Source organism: Caretta caretta, chromosome 13, assembly GCF_965140235.1.
Source record: "Caretta caretta isolate rCarCar2 chromosome 13, rCarCar1.hap1, whole genome shotgun sequence".
Classification (NCBI taxonomy): domain Eukaryota; kingdom Metazoa; phylum Chordata; order Testudines; family Cheloniidae; genus Caretta; species Caretta caretta.
In genome coordinates, this window is record NC_134218.1 from 7,192,208 (window position 1) to 7,210,429 (window position 18,222).

An 18,222-nucleotide genomic window follows, 5' to 3' on the forward strand; every position below is an offset into this window, starting at 1 on the left:
CGGACCAGCTAGCTCCAGCTTAAAAGCACTGCTTAACTTGAGCTAGAGATTTTTGTGTGTGGATGGGAGTCAGGTTAGACATACAACTCAAAACTGGTTAAAACTCTGAACAGCACCATTGTCTGGATTCCTCTTGAATGCTGCAGGACTCAGGGTGACCAGATCTGTCATCACGGACGGGTCCAACAATTGGTACGCTCTGCGGTTTCCTGCATCATTTTCACTAATATGGTGTGCGGCTGATGGAGGGAAATGTGAAGCCAAAGACATAGCCTTGCATTCTCTCCTGTAAGTCCTCTTTATAGCAACTATGCTTGCAGTTTCCTGACAGTTTTAAAACACCTACCAGCAGTGTCATCTGGTGTCAGGATGCGGGGCAGTGAGATGTAACTGCAAGTCCACCGCTGGCTACTACTGGAGAAAAAGCACACAAGGAGGAGGGTTCGGCTCCCCTCTCTGGTCCCAGACCACACGTACCTGTAAACTGTTGTCAAGCCATTGGACAGGATCACCATGATCTATTAATATCTCAGTATGCATTAAAGTTCAGTGCATATTAGTAGAGCTCATTAGCACCCACGCAGTTAAAAGATCCGTCAATATTTTCATTATGAACCTGTGCACTCAGAAGTTTATGACTTGGTTGTAAATATGTTCTGAGCTGAAATTTAGCGCGCACACACACACACACACACACACACACACACACACAAAAAGGGGGGGCGGGAGGGACAAATTTTCAAAGAATCTGGGCATTAAATCTGAGCCTGTAAATTTCACATCCACAACATTTTGGTGAGTGCAGGTTTGGCAGCAGGTGTAAATTGTTATGTCTTCATTATGTAGCAACAATAATTTACACCAGTTTAGGTCCTGGCCCTGAAATGCCCTAAGCCATGCTCGAAACTGATTCGTATGCCGTGGCAACCGTCTGCCTCAACAGATGATGGCATAAGTGTTAAAGCAGATCAGTTGCTAGGTGTCGTGAGGCAGCATCACGAGTCGCTAAAAAGGCCAATTCCCGAGCGACAGTCCTTGCCACGGACTGGAGAACAGAACTGAAACTTAAAACCAAGATGCCGGGTTGTGGCCCCTTTGAAATTTTGTCCCTTGCTCATTCACTCCACAAGTACAATTTTTTAAAACACAGATGCTAAACAGAACCAAATAGGTTTTGCAAAAGCTCTAAGCATGGGAGCGGGGAGAAGACATGTTATGATTTTACATGAACCTCCGTATTTAAAATAAGCCCTAACAAAATAAAATTGCAGGCTGTTAAATCCTTCCTTTCACAGAACTCTCATTGATTGCAGCAAGAGGTCCCACACGCAACAGCTTGCAGAATCACCTCTTTCGAGCATAAAGTGGATGAAGGCTTTTTGGTATTTAAAGTAAAAAATTATAAATAACTTAACACAATCAGGCTCAAAAGCATGTACTGCAGCGGCATGGTAACCCCTTTGGTGAGCATTGAGCAGTATGGATCCATAACACAGAAACAAGCCCTACAATTAATGTAAATACATAACATGCACTTTTCGGGCTCTTTGGACTGTCTCCTGCATTCCTTTCAATGCACACTGGGAACAGACCTAGTGAAGCAGAAAGCACTTGATATTATGGATCCATAGTCCAGAATGTGAGCCACCCATCATATACATTCACAGCATATGGCAAAACAACTCTGAACCCATTCCTTTGTACACCCTGATTGTACCTGTTATATGTATGGCAATACTGAGGCACACAAGGGTGAGTTAAGGACAGTCCTTGGTATTATTAAGTTCATTTAGTGTTGATGAAAGGAACTGATTGACAGCCCTGAAGATAGGAGTGATCTTCTCAGTCACAGAACAGGTAGAACATGGACACCTGCAATGCATGATTCCCGCACTGCTCAGATGCCTCGTCTCTGTCCTGGAGGGAGCATCTCTCAGGATAAAAGTGGAGTTCGCTCTCAATGAGCGGTTCAGTCCTTGACATCTCTGCTGAGACTCCCAGCTAAGGTACCACTTAGTGTCAACTGGAATGGCATTTCCTGCACTAGGAACTGACTAGAGCTACCAACTGATTTCACATAGGCCAGGAGCTGCTTCGTTCAGGCACTAGTGAATTCAAATTCAAACTTGTGACCTAGAGCTGAAAGGCTCCATAACCATCAGCCATCCCCTGAGCTAAGTTTTAACTCTGGATTTCCTCCCTCCTCTGGGTTTAGTTCCGGCCCATAATATTCTCTCAATAGATTTTTTTCTATTTAAATTCTACAAAATAATAATATTCTCTTCTGCAAACAACCATTTGCACAACAGCTATCAATAGACATGACAGTCCTGAACCTTTCAGCAGATTTCATTTGCTGAACCCATCTTTACAGCGACTATAGATCTATGTACGCAGAGTCTGTGTCCATCCTTTGGGCCTCTCCAAAGATCAGGAATGTACAGAGCCCCAGGGCATTAACTGTAGCCACAAGGTTGAAAACAGAAACCCAGGAACCAGTGGTTTCAATCAGATGTCCAGCTAAATACACACAAATGACACCTGTGTACAGAAAGAGAGCAGAAATGAATCAAATAGAAATAGGCCAGGTCCTTGCCCTGTAATGTCAGCTCAGCCAGAGGATCCCCCAAATGAGGGATAATTCCAGGAAAATCCCTTACCTAATAGGGCTCCACCTGTATTTCCAACACCTGTAAAGAGAAGCAAAACACTGCATCACATCAATTTGCGCACAGTGCTTCTAACCATAAGATACTTGCTAGGAATCCGTGAGCACACATTTAGCATATACTTTTTGTAATAGCTCAGCTGTCCAGTGTGTAGAGGGCAGGGTCCACCTCCTCCCCATTGCTTTCAGGATGCCTTGCTCTCCCAGGGGGATGCAGAGACTGCACGTGAGTCTGGCTGCTGTGTGGGGAGAGGACTCCTTGCACTCTCCCTACGCACCCATAAAGCCACTCAGTTTCATAAGTAGGGCCCTACCACATTCACGGCCATGAAAAATGTGTCAGACTGTGAAATCTGGTCTTTTGTGTGCTTGTACCCTACACGATACAGATTTCACAGGGGAGACCAGCGTTTCTCAAATTGGGGGTCCTGACCCAAAAGGGAGTTGCGGGGGGGGTGTGTCAAAATTATTTTAGGGGGGTCGCAGCATTGCCACCCTTGCTACCCTTACTTCTGCACGGCTGCTGGCAGCAGTGCTGCAATTCAGAGCTGGGCAGCCAAAGAGCAGCGGCTGTTGGCCAGGCACCTAGCTCTGAAGGCAGCGCCCCGCCAGCAGCAGTGCAGAAGTGACAACAGCAGTAACGCAACCCCCGCTACAATAACATTGTGACCCCCCTTCCCCCCCACTCATTTTTTGGGTCAGGACCCCTACAACGATTACACCACGTGACATTTCAGATTTAAATGCTGGAATCATGAAATTTACGATTTTTAAAATCCTATGACCGTGAAATTGACCAAACTGGACCATGAATTTGGTAGGGCGCAATCTAGTCCTTTGTTAATTTCTCTCCGACATGCAGAGCTGGGTCGTGGATATTAACAATCTCTACCTTCTGTTATATTTCTGCAACCCTAATAAAGTCAAAAGGCTACCTGGATTGAGCCACGTTCTGCCCTCAGTTACATGTGTTTACATGTAGTTTCCTCGGAATTATCCCCCATATATGGGTATATTTTCTGTGCAAATAAAAATCATTAAAAACGCCACCTTACCAAACAACAAGCCAGCACACGAAGGAGCCAGATCCTGTACGTTGACTGAAATGCCACTATTCACAAAAAGAAGAGAAAGTAAAGGCTTTTTATTTTTAAACAGGTTTTGATTGTTTTTCAGAATTTACACGAGATAAGCACGCTGTTGCTCAATGAAGGGAACCAATCTGAACCAACCCAGTGGGGAGAAGAAGGAGGGAACTGAGAACCTAAATATGGTTGAAATTGGACCAAGATGGGAAAATAACTGAACGGAAAGGCTTCAGAACAAAAGAAGCAAAGAGCTGGGTCGTTAGTTCCAAAGGTTAACAGCCCCTGCTGTTAAAAAAAAAAAAGTGCCTTATTTCTTATTTGAATTTGTCTGGCTCTAACTTCTAGCCATTGGTTCTTCTTCTGCCTTTCTTTGCTTCTATAATAACACAAAGCTAGAGGCAGAAAGAAAACCAAACAAACAGTTGTGCTAAAGTTGGGGGGAAATTCCCAGTTCTAAGTGGACTGAAGTAAATAACAGTTTAAAAACCATGGGGTGAATTTGCCATTGACTTTGCTAGAGGCTGGCATATGTAGGAAAGTGCTGTGGAAGCTACGCCCATACAAACCTCATAATGCAGCTCAGACCTGATCTGCAGCAACCTGGCTGCCCCATCTGGTAAGCAGCGTATTCATCCATTACCCCCAGTCTGGCCCTATGCTGGGCTGTTTCAGAACTAAGCAGAGATAGTGGGAAAGCGGTGAGAGAAATCCTTGAATTTTAATTGCGTCATATATTTAATATTTCCCAGCAGTGGGTATTTACAAGGATTTAGCTGGCTGTCTTGAGTTACTGACACTTACAGTGCTCGTGTTCTGGACACTTCATCTTTATGTACAGTCATAGCTCAGTAAAGCCTGCATAAATCCTCAAGCCTTTGATCTTAGATTAGATGGCCAATAGATCTCTTCACATGTAACAAATAAAACACTGATTCAATTTGTCTGCCAGGTGTTTGGCATAAACTTCCTCTATAAAAGCAGCATGGCCTATTGAACGGGGCACTAGGCTGAGCCTCTGAAGACCTGGGTTCTATTCTTGGCTGTGACATTGGGAAAATCACTTCATCGCTTTGTGCCTCAGTTTCCCCCATGGGGATAATGATAATGGCCTCCTATGTAAAGGGCTTTGAGAACCACAGATGAAAAGTAGTCTGTCAGAGCTATGCGTTAGTCCTATGATGATTATTACCTGTGGTTAAAGGTCTGAAGTCCAATTGAGACAGATGCAAATACTATAGCTTTGCAAAAACTGGATGCCTGACCCATGCACAAGGCGAAGATGCTTGATACACCTGAGCCGATGACCTGAAGGAAAAAGAAAATTAAAGATGTGTCCGCAGTGGATTCACAGTGAGTTGCAGTGAAAAAAGTAGCTCCTATCGCAGACGGGCTGTCCCTTTTTGAAATCCGAAGGGCTCACTACGGTTCTGAACACAGAGCTGGGTGGTTCTTACGACTTGCTTTCCTCTGTATGGCACCTGCACATTCCGAAGGCGACAGCCTATCTGCCCAGACAAGTGCCCTTTCGCGAGGCAGAGGCCATGGAGCATGTTATAGAGCAGTGTTTCCCGAGTGATGGGTCCTGACCAGTGTTCCCTCTCATTTTTGACGTCCATGTGCGGAATGAATTTTGTTATGTGCACCGAAATGGAGGTGATGTGTGACACCTGAGGGGTTGAGGGGAGCTGAGCAGGGGTTTTGGCCAGGCTGGTGAGGGAAGAGCAGGGTCTGAGAAGGGGAATGAGGAGCAGAAGGCTGAGAACAAACTCACAATTGCTGTTGTACATGCCCAGGATTTAAAAAATAGTCGTTTCTGTACATCTCTATATAACGAGGGCTCCCCATAAGAGACCAAATGCAGTTGGGGGGCCGCCTTAGTAAAAAGTTTGTGAACCACTGTTTTACAGAAGGGATGCACTGCTTGAGCACAGGGATTTTATTCTTGTTCATTCTTTTGCTGTTTCCCTTAATCTAAAATCTGAAGAGTCATTCAGTGTGAAAGAACACGCTTGCTCTGCAAAAACCCTCCATATTGCTCACAAAATTGCCACTCCCAGGCAAACTGTTAAAACGTAATGGTTTGTCAAAGCCCAGTGAAAAGGTCATGGCCTTTCTCTCTGTTTCCCTTCCCATGGATGCTGGTTGCCAGCTATCTGCACATCTATAAAAGCTCTCTTTTTGTAACCAAGTTCATGAGTCCAGTTTCCCAAGAGCTCGAATCTGATTTCCACTGTTAGACTGACATGCAAAATCGGTGCTAACAGATAACTGATGTGTCACTCACAGGCTTTCGTTTTCTTACCTGCATGAACTTACGAACGGTGATCGTTTTATAGCCTGAAAGGGAAAAGGAAGACGATTGGAGGGATTTAAACTAGACCCCTCTCAATGAAGCTGGGACTAATGTTTCAGACTAGACGAGTTCAACACCCATAGCTTTGGGCTCATGCCAGGAGAGTGAGTGTAAGGCAAACTTAACACACAGGGTCAGATTCTGTTCTCAGCTAGGTGCTTACAACTCCCATACAAGACAAAGGGTATGGCTACACTACGAGGCTAAAATGTGCGCAGTGTAGCTGCTGTTTGTCGGCAGGCGAGAGCTTCCATCCCTCATGAGCGGCAGCATATTTGTCGGCAGGAGAGCACTCCTGCCGACAAAGCGCTGTTCACACCAGGGCTTTTTGTCGGTAAAACTTTTGTTGACAAAATGACAAAAGTTTTGCTGATGAACTGCCAGTGTAGACAAAGCCAAAGGGCGTTACAAATACGTAGAGGCTGTGTAGAGGACAGTAATTATCCAAGTTGCAGGCCAGAAGCTCAGCTTCCCCTTTCTCTCATCAAACCCATCTCCGCCCATCCAGTCTTTTCTTTGCCTTATGAAAAGACAGAGCTGATGAACAACCCAAGGATCTCTTACCCTGATTGATCAGGTGATCAGACAGGAATCCGCTAAACAAACTTGTTGGGATTGCAACCAGCCACGGCACTACGTTAAACACCCAGCCCTGAAAGGGAGAAAAATCCTCACAGAAAAAGTGAAGAGAAGCAAGGTTCACATCCTGCTAGTGGACCAGAGTTTGTTTACAACTAATGGGCTTTATACTGCGGGGGGGAACGGGGGGGCATGGGAGATTAGGGTTTACCCTTTTCTGGTGCTTTTGCTCACCTAACATAGGAGCTTTAAGCCACTTTCTCACAACACTCTGCCCAATGCTCTATAGTGTTCTGGTGCACTCCAGGATGGGGCCTGAGGTCTGTAATGTATGTGCACACATGCTGCTATATAAATAAGTGAATTGTTAATGACCATAAAGTCTGACTCGCTTTACACCCATGACAGAGAGGCAGAAATTTCTCTCTACAACTATAAGAAAAGGATTAAAAGTAGCAGAGTTTACTGGCAAACAAGATTCTGCAGCACAGAGCCAATATGCAAACTGTGTATTCTATCCAGCCTCATGGGCCACCAGCAAAACTGCAGGCTACATTCAGACTTCAGATGCTTTATTACTAACTAGCATTGCTATGCAGCTGAGGGAACACAGCTGGGTTTTCTGATGCCAGGGTTGAGTTTTCAAGACTGGTAAAAAGGAAAATCTTGCTTTGTCTTTTCAACTGAGAAAGTGTATTATGGATGTAACTGAAGATGACTAACGGAAACATTTTCAAAAGCACCTAAGTAATGTAGGAGCCTATATCCCACTGGCTTTCAGTGAGACAGAGTCAGATTTTCAGAAGTATTTAGGTGTCCAGTGGGATTTTCCAAAGCACCAAAAGAGGTTAAGCCCCTAACCTACTTCAATGGGAGTTAGGAACCTAACCTGTTCAGATGCTTTTGTCAACCTCAGTAGACACATATCTTTATCATTAGGCACCTAAATACCTTTGAAATATAGCCCTTAGTCACATTTGAAAATGGAACTTAGGCTCCTAAATTGCGTTGGCAGTTTGCAAAATGGGAGCCTGAGTTTCAGAAGCGCTGAACACCTGCAGCTCCCAATGATGCCAGCTGAAGCTGTTCTCGCTCAGCACCTCTAAGCTTGTAGCCCAAAGTATACAAGAAGAACATAAGGACATATAACAGTGCCACATTGTTATTTTATAGGGTCCCTTTTCAAATCATAGCACACTTCATGGCATGGGCCAAAGGTGCAGGATTCTTTTAACTGAACTGGACATTAGCAGAGGGAGAAAAACAGCTCACCTGCAGCATGTATGTTTGGCCAGTAGGTGACATAGTTTTACCACAGTAAGGATTATTGTCAACCCTTTACATTTACATTGAGTGAATCCACGTGTTGTTAATATTTATGAAGCGATGGCCAGATGCAGGAATATTATATAGAGCATCTTACATAAGGGCACAGGAATTAAACAGATGTAACAGATGGCTAAATTACCAAATCACTGCTACCCAAGCGTATTACAAGAAGTGCTACAAATCTTGTTATAATAATATGTTTTCTGGTTTAATACATGATTTTAATACAAATATCAAGTATGTCATAAAGCCCCTGGTTAATGTGATAAATGTAAGGGGCCCTGGGAAATTTCAGAAACACACGACAGAGCCACCATCGAAAAGACAATCTCGGGAGTTCTGTGGGCAGAATGAATTGTAAAAATACGAGATCTCAGCCCGGCAGAACTTTAACCAAGTTTCAGAAAAACAGGAGATTTATTTGTGCAGAGCTGAGAGAGGCCTTTTTTCAGAGCTTTGCAAATAAAAAATGTGTATTAATTAGTAATGAAAATTGTCATCATTGTAACAACTAACAACACCACGTCTCTGAGCTCAGCTATGCCAGTCCAGTAACAAAGTCCCGTGGTGGTTGTCTGAAATTGCTTGCAGCTATGAGCTCTGTGCCATCCCCACCCATAACAGGGCAGCCTAGAGACCACACAAAACTCTGTGAGAAAGGGATCCATGACGGAGAGCTGCTGATGCGGGGGAAAAGCAGCATGTTGACGCTACTGGAAAGGGTCAGAGCAGGCAATGCTATTTCTTGGCACTGCTGGTGCATTTGGATAGTTAAACAATATGGCCAGATCCTGCAATCAGATCCCATGCAGGTGCAAGTGGGGGGATTTGATGGCATGGATCAGGGCCTACATTTGTAACTTTGTTTTAGAAGGGACGTGTGGGAGGTACAAGTTTCTATTCTCCTATTATTAAATAGCTGCATATATCAAGCATATACTCCCTGCTTGCCAACACCTTAACATAAGAATCAGGGGTAAAGGCAACAGGCAACCACCATGTATTTAAGGTTACAGCACATCCATATGGGGCAGAAATCATTCCTCCTTCTTCTTCCCCCTTCTCTCCCTCTCAGCAATGCTTGATCCCAAGAAAAAGCTTTTCTCCTATATTGACACTGTCTTCCTGTCTCATCCAAAATCTGTGGCCCAGTTACCAGCTGTGTGTTTTGGGGGAGTTGCGTTAGATCTCATGGGCTACAAAGGAAGCCTTGGACAGTGCAGGAGCGATTTCTCCTTGAGAGCTTGACCGAGAGTGTTACTCCCTGACATATTCTCAGGGGGAACCCTGTGGCAAGACAGGGCAAGCGACAAAATGTGAGTGAACCTGTCAGAACAATGCAGAAGGACTAGACCAATCAGAATCAAATGTAGGGGCGAAGGGGACTAAAGTCAACCTACTAGTGTCATTGGCTCAGATACCGAAAGGGCCGTTCTCTTCAGGCCTGACCCAGAGCCTGCTGAAGTCAATGCAAAGATTCCCAATGTTAACGGGAGCTATGTAAACACATGGAGAATACTACATCTCTTTGTTCATACTGAGCTTTCAGAGTCTCCCCTTTGCTGTGGTGTCAGCCTACCTTAGACTCGGGAAAAGTGTCTTTAAAGAAAGTTGGCAACCAGGAGAGAAGGGTGAAAAATGTACTGCCCGTAGCAAGCTGAGCGACTATGACAGCCCTGTAAATATACAATGGGAAAAAGAATCCGTCAAGACGACAGATCACATTGGATAAAGAAAGGGGATTCTAGCTACCCGCTCCTTCAAGGCAGTGGTGTCAGGCATATAAATAAACCCTCTATAGTACTGAAGCCGCTTCCTGCGATTTATTGGAGATAACTAACCCCAGCTGACTGCCAGAGCAAGAGGATAGAGCAATGCACCCGCTTATTCCCATGATGCTTTCACCATAGGCAGCTCTGAATGGGGCCTTGATATCTTGATAACTTATGATACAATCAGTACTGATAACCGTCATACTCATGGAGTGCGTCTCACTATGAAAGATCCCATCAGCTCCTGACTTAGAGCAGGACTTGTGCCCTTCCTTGGGATTTTGTTTAGGACTGTCAGGCAAACATGTCCATTCAAGCCCAGATATTAACGATAATAAGCAACTGATTTAATCTAGTATACTAGCTGGGGTGGTGTTGACATTTAAACAATAACACAGGTGGTTTTGAACAGAACCATATCTGAGAGGACACTTCAATGCAAGCGTACCAGGGAGAATTACTAGCTTCATGTTAAGCTCACATTATTAATATAGCTTCATTCTTACCAGTGCATCCTCTACACCCTTTCCAGAGTACTAGGGTATTGCCCATTTCCCTGTTTATCCCCTTACTATCTTTAAAGCCATGGCCATTTTCCCTCAGATCCTGTCACTGTCTTTCATTAAATGGCCACAAGGCAGATGTGTAGAGCAACGCAAAATCATTCCCCTGCTCTGGGCTGGACAGTGTTAAATCCAGAACCCTAAACTAGGAGGATGTAATGTCTCCTGAGATAGTTTATTAAGTCAAAATGACAATTAAAAGAGCATTTTTTGGTTATCACTCTCTGCAACGAGAGCAAAGATGACAGCACCCAGTGTCCTCTGAGCAGCAAATGCAGAGTGTATGCAACGCCAGACAAGGTGCGGGAGGTAATATCTTTTATTGAACCATCTGTTGGTGACAACGACAAGCTTTCGAGCCACAGGTCTTGGAAAAACCTGAAGAAGAGCTCTGTGTAGTTCGAAAGCTTGTCTCTCTCACCAGCAGAAGTTGGTCCAATAAACGATATTACTGCCCCCACCTTGTCTCTCTAAATACAGAATGTGGCATTATGCCCTGGACTGTTTGAAGCACTGCTTGTAAAACAGACAAATATAATTCACAGGGGATTGGATGGTATAAAGAAACTCACTCTGTAATATGGTCATACCGTGCTAAATGATGATGTTTAATTTACTGCCTAGTGATAAGCTCATTGGTGTAATGATTATTGTTTTGATTCGGATATTTACATGGCAATGATTCGTAAACCTGTTAAAACTTCCTAAATAAATAAATAGCTATCAAATAAAAATAGCAACCTTGGAAAGACCCACCATTCTGCCCCCGGCTGGCCTAGTTTGGCAATGCATGGTGGTAGTTAACTCCAGGAGCAGGACACAAAGGCTTCAGAATGGAAGGAAGATGGAGCAACAACAAAACCAAATTCTGCACGAGAGAGGGGCTGACATCCACAACACACATGGCTGTGACATTTACTTACCAGATAGGGGCCTTTTTAAATAACTGCTTCCAGGGAACTTTGGTCTGTTTGGATAACGAGAGGCCCTTTGAAAAATGTTCTAAGCAAATGATGAGTTCTGCAGGGAAGAAATATATCAAATCAAAGCTATGTTTTCCAATAGTCTGTACAGACAGGGTGGATCTGTTTTATCCTAGGGCTTAACCACATGGTTTAAGAACTGCTTAAAATGTGCATTCAAAAAGATAACCCTGGAACATCTATGCATTAAGCAATAAAAACTACATTCAAGTAGCCATGATGTCTTACTGAACTTCCTCCAAACACCCACCCCATGCACACACACATGCCTCCAGACACAGCAAATCAAGAATTAATGCTGAACCTCTGTCCGGAAAGGACTCTGGTGCAGTCTCAATTACTGCCACTGGCCTTCACCAATGCAATCTTACCCTGTTCACATCCACGCAGAAGGCCGTTGCAAAGATCATTTTCGTAGCCCATCACTTTGCCCACGTCACGCTTCTCTTTGCATCCCTCCACTGGTTCCCCTTCTCTGCTGCATCAAACATAGGCTCCTTGTCTTCACTTTCAAGGCCCTTAATGGCCTATCCCCCACCCTAGCTATCATCTCCCATTCACTGCCGCCTCCTGCCTGCCTCCATTGCTCAGTTGATACATTTTCAAACAAGCACCTCTGTGCTTCTCCCATGCTTCCCCTTACACTTAGGAGATGCTCCCCACCGGGGCACTGGAACAGCGGGGCCGGGGGGCCATGGCCCCATCACTTTTTACCTGCCTTAAGGGCAAGTGACAGGCAGGAGAGGGTGAAGAGGAGCAAGTGGGGGTGGAGCCTTGGGGGAAGAGGCAGAGCAAGGGTGGGGCCTAGGGGGAAGAAGCGGATTGAGGGAGGGGCCTCAGGGGAAGAGGTGGAACAAGGGCGGGGCCTCAGGGGAAGAGGTGGAGCAGGGGTAGGATCATGGTTCTGGTGTTGGTGCCCCCCAACTTCTAGGGAGCTTCTGGTGCTCCTGGCTCCCCGTAAACATCCAAAAAGCCACCTAATTATTCTCCTTCAAATTCCTCCTTAAAACTCTCATTTTCTGTAAAGCCTACAAAGAAATTAACAACTGCTAGGCTGCAATCCATGAAGGTACTTAGGTGCCTAAAGCCCGGACTCAGATGCCCATGTCTTACGCTTAAGGATCTAAGTCCCAGTTCTGGCTCCACCACCATCCATGAATCTCCTGCCAAACCCTCTGGGCGCCTAAGCTCACTTAGCTCCTAAGTTTTTGCAGTAAAAGTTCTCTAAGCACCTAAGTTTCTTCCTAAGCCCCCGAGAGATTCACAAACCAGGAAGAGCCAGCCTTTTGGACACCTAAGTCACATGTGGGGCTGATCCAGTAGGTTTGCTCAGAGGTGGCCTAGCAGGTCGGGTGCCACTCAGAATCCAGCCAAAGGAGGAGGTGGAAGTGCCAGGGTTAACAATTGCCATACATCACGTTCCTGTCACTTCCACAGCACAGCCTAGTGAACAGCTATTGCCAGTATGAATGAATAGGGTGGGGGGTTACCTTTTTCATTCAGGAGGTATTTGAACATGCAGTAAACCCAGAGCAAAGTGAGTAAACCAGAGAAATAGAAGACACTCTCCCAGCCATACCAGTCCAGAAGGAGGGACCCTGCCCCACCGATCACCAGCGTCCTGGAAGGAAAGGCCAGAGAGATCATGAGACTGATAAGAGTGTTCTTTGGGCAAACTCACAATCCATGCATCAGCGTTACTGAGTTAACACGATGGTGTATTGGATGTTATTTATCCAGCCCTCAGGAGCTGTTCATCTTATCAAACATTTTCATTGGCTAATCTTTCCTACCTCAATAATGCTGAGAGGAGAGGTTGCCTGGTGATGAAAAACCATTCCACTGTACTATAGACCATTCTATTGCGACTGCACTGGAGAAGAACCTGCTCTATTTCCTAGTTTGACACTTTGGGTATTTCAAATCTGCAGCTGGTGCAAGTCAGCACAGTTCTACTGAAGTTGTTGGAACATGGTCAATTTACACCGGTCACAAATCTAGGCCTCTGTTTCCTCCTGATGTCTGAAATACCTGCCAACGAAAGGATGCCACAGAGCACTCTGATGTACACTCTGATGACAGGCACTGAGACAGGGACATTTTAGCATGGAAAGACCCCTTAGTCCACTTAGGTATGTCTACACAGCAGTTAAGCAGCTGTGGCTGGCTCGTGTCAGCTGACTCGGGCTTGCAGGGCTCGGGCTCTGGGTCTGTAAAACTGCCGTGTAGACATTTAGGCTCAGGCTGGCGCCTGGGTTCTGGGATGCGTCTCACCTCGCAGAGTCCCAGAGCTCAAGCTCCAGTCCAAGCCTGGATGTCTACAACGCAATTTTATAGCCCCGCAGCCTGCGCTCCATAAGCCTGAGTCAGCTGACTGGGGCCAGCCGTGGGCGTTTAATTGTTGTGTAGACATACCCTTAGTCCTTCCAGCAAGATCACCATTTACATCCCAGAATACATCTGTCAGCAAAAGAAAGTCACAGGATGGAACGGAGTCATACATACATATGGTGCATAAAATACTACCGCTGCTTTGCAGCTCATTAGCCCTTTCTATCAGAGGTTCTCCAAGAACTTTACAAAGGTGGGAAAGTATTATTAATCCCCATTTCACAGAGACAGAAACTGAGGCCCGGGGCGGTTAAGTGATTTGCCCAGGGTCATGCAGCAAGTCAGTGGAAGGGTCAGAAACAGAACTCAGGACCCTAGATGGTCTGTCTCGCTCTTCCTGCTGGACCATGCCACCTCCTGTTGGAAACCAAATGTAACAGCAGCTCCTTCAAGCCACTTGCTCAAAAGAAAAGATAAAATCCTCAATACACTTGAGAACAATACATTGTAAAGGACTCAAAGACTTCAGTAACGAGTGTGTATATACTATAGCAACTGTCAGAGCCTTCTTCAACTGGAACGGATACTCTCCAGGATCCAGATGTACTTTGTGGGTTGGTGTTTTTGCCTGCAGCCATTTAATGGCACTTTATCTAACTATGGCATCCCCCGGAGCCTCTGTCACTCACCGCCCAAAGCCAAGGGGAACTTACCCGAACTGAGAGCCAGTCCCTACTGTGCTGCATGTGAAAGCTCGCTCACTTTCACGGACCTTCTGAGAAAAGAGGCTGGCCAAGGCAGGGAAGTACACTCCTAACAACAGTGGAAATGAAAGTGTCAGCCATTGCCAGTCAGGGTACACATCATTCAAACTTGCACTCATGGGTGAGCATGTTCAAATCAAATCCAACAATAGATAAATGCCAAAACGAGTCAACGAGCTCTTTGCGGTATTCAAAGCAATGACCTCACTGTGTCACACACCAGTATGTCTTATGGCAACCCGCCGCTCCTCTTGATATATACCACATGGCCACTTGGAAGCTCATTTGTGCCTTCTCTGTATCTGCTGCCATGGCCCCCCCTTACTGTAATATTTGAGCCCCTCCTAAGTGTGAATGCATTTATCCTCACAACATTCCCATGACATAGGGAAGGGTCGTTATCCCCATTTTACAGCTGGGGAACTGAGGCACAGACAAATTCAGTGTCTTGCTAAAAATTACACCAGGAGTCTGAGCAGAGCTGGGAACTGACCCCAGCTCTCTTGATTCCCAGGCCAGGGAACCTTAACCACCAGGTCAGCACTCCACCGCTACACAGTAGCTGAGCCACACCAAAACTGATCCTTTTTCTCCCCCAGGGTTGAAAAAGTAACTTTTAATCCTTATTAAACAGTTGCCAGCTTTTCCTTATGGTGAAGTGGGTGATTCATCCTGGTTCTGGTGACGACAACATCATGTGCTCTGCTGAGTGGCAGGGTCTCATGGGATAGCATCCCAAGACTTTGTACAATAATGGCACCAGATGGTTTCAATGCGGGGGCTGGCATTCATGATACTACGGAGACAGATGTGGAGAGGATGTGAAACTCCCGCGGGGGAGGGGGAGAAAGAGGTGAATTCTAGGATGGGTCAGCTGTTGCAATGGTTAACATAAGGGCTAATTTGTATATGGTTAAAATTGGAATGGATGCTACCTAGTGTTTATCTAGTCCTTGGTAGACATGTGGTCCCAAAATAATAAACACTTACATAGAGAAGGAGGAGTACAACGAAAGACGGGGAAAAAAGGAGTAAGCAGGAGAAAAGGCCCTCACTGAGAAGCTATGTTGTACTGCATGCATCCGACGAAGTGAGCTGTAGCTCACGAAAGCTGATGCTCAAATAAATTGGTTAGTCTCTAAGGTGCCACAAGTCCTCCTGTTCTTTTTGCGAATACAGATAACACGGCTGCTACTCTGAAACCTACAAAAATGTAGTTATTTATAATGATGTATCAGGCACCCAGTCTGTGGAGGCAGCAGCCCAGAAACAAAACGGTGAAAATAACTCCGAGTTTCTTATCGGTTAACAAGAAAAAGTCACCCAGCCAACTTTTGGGTAGCTCTTGCCAGGCTTCCACAGTTCCAAGACCTAGTTCAGCAAGTGGAAGAGAAAATCATCCCAAAGTATCAAAGCTCAGACGAAAGGTCAAATAGCCTCTCAGATTGCAGGTGCTTTGAAGCACCTTTACCGTCTGAGAGGCAGACACAGAGATTAAAGCTTTTTAAAGTGACAGCACCTTTCTCAGAGACAAATTTCTCAATTGGCCCAATTTGGTGGACACTCTGCACCCAGCCACAGCTGGTTTTATACGCCCAGGAGTTCTAGCCGTTGGGGGCAGCTCAGAAACAGTTTGCTCTACCCAGCATTGCAATTTACACATTGCTGTTATGACTTACATTTGAATCCGTCATATCTGGAGTTGCTGTATGAGCATGGGTGGAACAAACACACGCACAGGGGTTTTTGTCTCACCTTGCAATAGTCCCATGAGGAATCGAGCAAGTGTCATGAAAATCAGGTGGGCAGAACTGATATAGGTGAGCAGCGGAGTGATCGCGGTGATGAAACCCCAGGCAGATGCAGAGAGGAGGAGGACTTTTTCTCCTCCAATCCTGAAAGATAAGCATGCATTATGTAAAGGGGGAACTGTGGGTAGGGTATGGGGTTGGTGTACGGACTAGGAATCAGGACTTCAGGCTTCTCTTCCTAGCTGTTTAATAATGAACGTCAGCCAGGCCTCTCCACCTGACCTTCCCATCCCACAAATGTTTTCAGGAATGTCCAGCTGACCTGCTCCCTTCACCTGCTTCCTTCAGTGAGGTGCACAGCACAGCAGACCCTTCCCCATCGCAACTGGAGTCATCTCCAGAACTGCACGTGTCCTGTACCATCCTGTAGCCGCAGGACACGGCATCATCCCTACCATTTCACTGCACATCTGAGAGGCCCTCGAATGCACTGTGGGGTGAAGGGGTACCCAGGGGAAATCCCCACTTGCTCCCCAAGAGCTGCAGAGAGCGGGGATGAGTGCCTGAATCCCAGCCACATTCACCCTGTTTGGGATGGAAAGTGACTGCCCATTCCACCTGTCCATACAGTTACATCTTCAGTGACAAGTGGGCACCCACGGGGAAGCAAGCAAAAGGAGGAGTGTGTTAATTACAAGCCCACCTTAGAAACACAAGGTGAACACAGATAAAAGAGGGCGACATCAGCAGGGAGGGAAACCTGATTTTAAAGCAACAGAGAGAGTTTTACAAACAACAGAGAGGGAGCAGTCGTTCTCAGCCTGCTCAGTACTGGGATCCCCTTTTCTATACTCCATCCCAAATAGCCAGGATCCCCTTCCCAATCAGCAATGCGGAGGGGCAGGCTGGTCACAAGCTCAGAGCTGAGAGAATCATCCCTGATGCAGGGGAAGTTTTAACAAGTAGTTAGCACTGTACTCTTTTTCTCAAAGGACGATGGCATTTTCTGTTGCATCCGCTCTTTAGCATTAGCCTGTAACCTTTCGTGTCTTGTGTGTACTTTGCTTGCAGAGTCTATTAAAGACCACAATGCGATGGCACAGGCCACTGCACAGACAATGTTTGACTCCGAGACTGTGTTTCTTACACAAGATTTTACATGAAAGCCGTGCCCCCTGAGGACACCGCAGTCTGGGGGATGAACTCAAGCAGGTAATTACTGGGGTTTCCACAAAACAGCTGACTGGGTGTTTTGGTTGTTTTTTAATTAATACAATCAAACTGTGCAGCATATGTGTTTCCCAAGCACGACTGGGGGCTGCAAAGGGGAATAAACTCGGGAGGAACAGCACAGAAACGTGGGCATGGAAAGAAGAGAGAGAAAACAGATTCCGCGGATGAGACGTAGAAACAAAGAGTTGATTTCCCTGCAGACCAGGGAATGTTGCCCCTCGCTGGTTGTTCATCAGTTGAATAACCCGTCTGAAAGTTGCCATCCACACGAGGATGGTGTTTAGCTTTTGTTAATAAATAGATTGTGCTTGACGTGAGCAGCTGGCTAATGCTGGCTATTGGAAGGGCATTGCAATGGTCACCATCCCATAATAATAAGGCCTGGTCTACACACAAGTTTTGTCCTGGCATAACTATTTTGGTTAGGGGTGTGATTCTTTATGGCAATAGTTCTACAGTACAACCTCTAGCGTGGATGCAATTGTAGAGGTGCCGTATACTTGTCTAGCTTATTCCTCTTCCTATATGGGGGTAAGTGGTACTAGTACAAATGCCAATTGATGTAACTGTGTCCACACTAGTGGGGGTTATACAGCTTGAACTATACCGGCATAGTTTAAAGCACGACAACTTTTGCATGTAGGTAATTCCTAAACTGCACATGGGCCAAACTCCAGCAAAGCACCTCAGTACTTGTGTAACTTTAAGATCAGTACCAACTTAGAAACCAATGGGGACTACTCACATACTTAAGGTTGGGCACGTGCGTAAGTGCTTTGCTGGATCAGAGCCACAGGGCCTGATCCAA

At 45.7% G+C, this 18,222-nt stretch overlaps 1 protein-coding gene across 1 annotated transcript in view; it reads right to left on the bottom strand.

Annotated features, from left to right (window-relative positions):
- Nucleotides 1–727: 727 nt before the first annotated feature.
- Nucleotides 728–18,222, bottom strand: part of SLC17A9 (solute carrier family 17 member 9) — a 30,656-nt gene continuing 13,161 nt past the window's right edge. The window contains exons 3-13 of the mRNA XM_048819892.2: nt 16,186–16,325; nt 14,380–14,479; nt 12,826–12,956; nt 11,276–11,372; nt 9,597–9,693; nt 6,674–6,761; nt 6,059–6,093; nt 4,946–5,061; nt 3,724–3,779; nt 2,661–2,690; nt 728–2,541 (exon numbers count right to left, since the gene is read on the bottom strand). Of these exons, the coding sequence (XP_048675849.1) occupies nt 2,378–2,541; nt 2,661–2,690; nt 3,724–3,779; nt 4,946–5,061; nt 6,059–6,093; nt 6,674–6,761; nt 9,597–9,693; nt 11,276–11,372; nt 12,826–12,956; nt 14,380–14,479; nt 16,186–16,325 (1,054 nt within the window). The 3' untranslated portion in view covers nt 728–2,377. The remainder of the gene's footprint in view (nt 2,542–2,660; nt 2,691–3,723; nt 3,780–4,945; nt 5,062–6,058; nt 6,094–6,673; nt 6,762–9,596; nt 9,694–11,275; nt 11,373–12,825; nt 12,957–14,379; nt 14,480–16,185; nt 16,326–18,222) is intronic.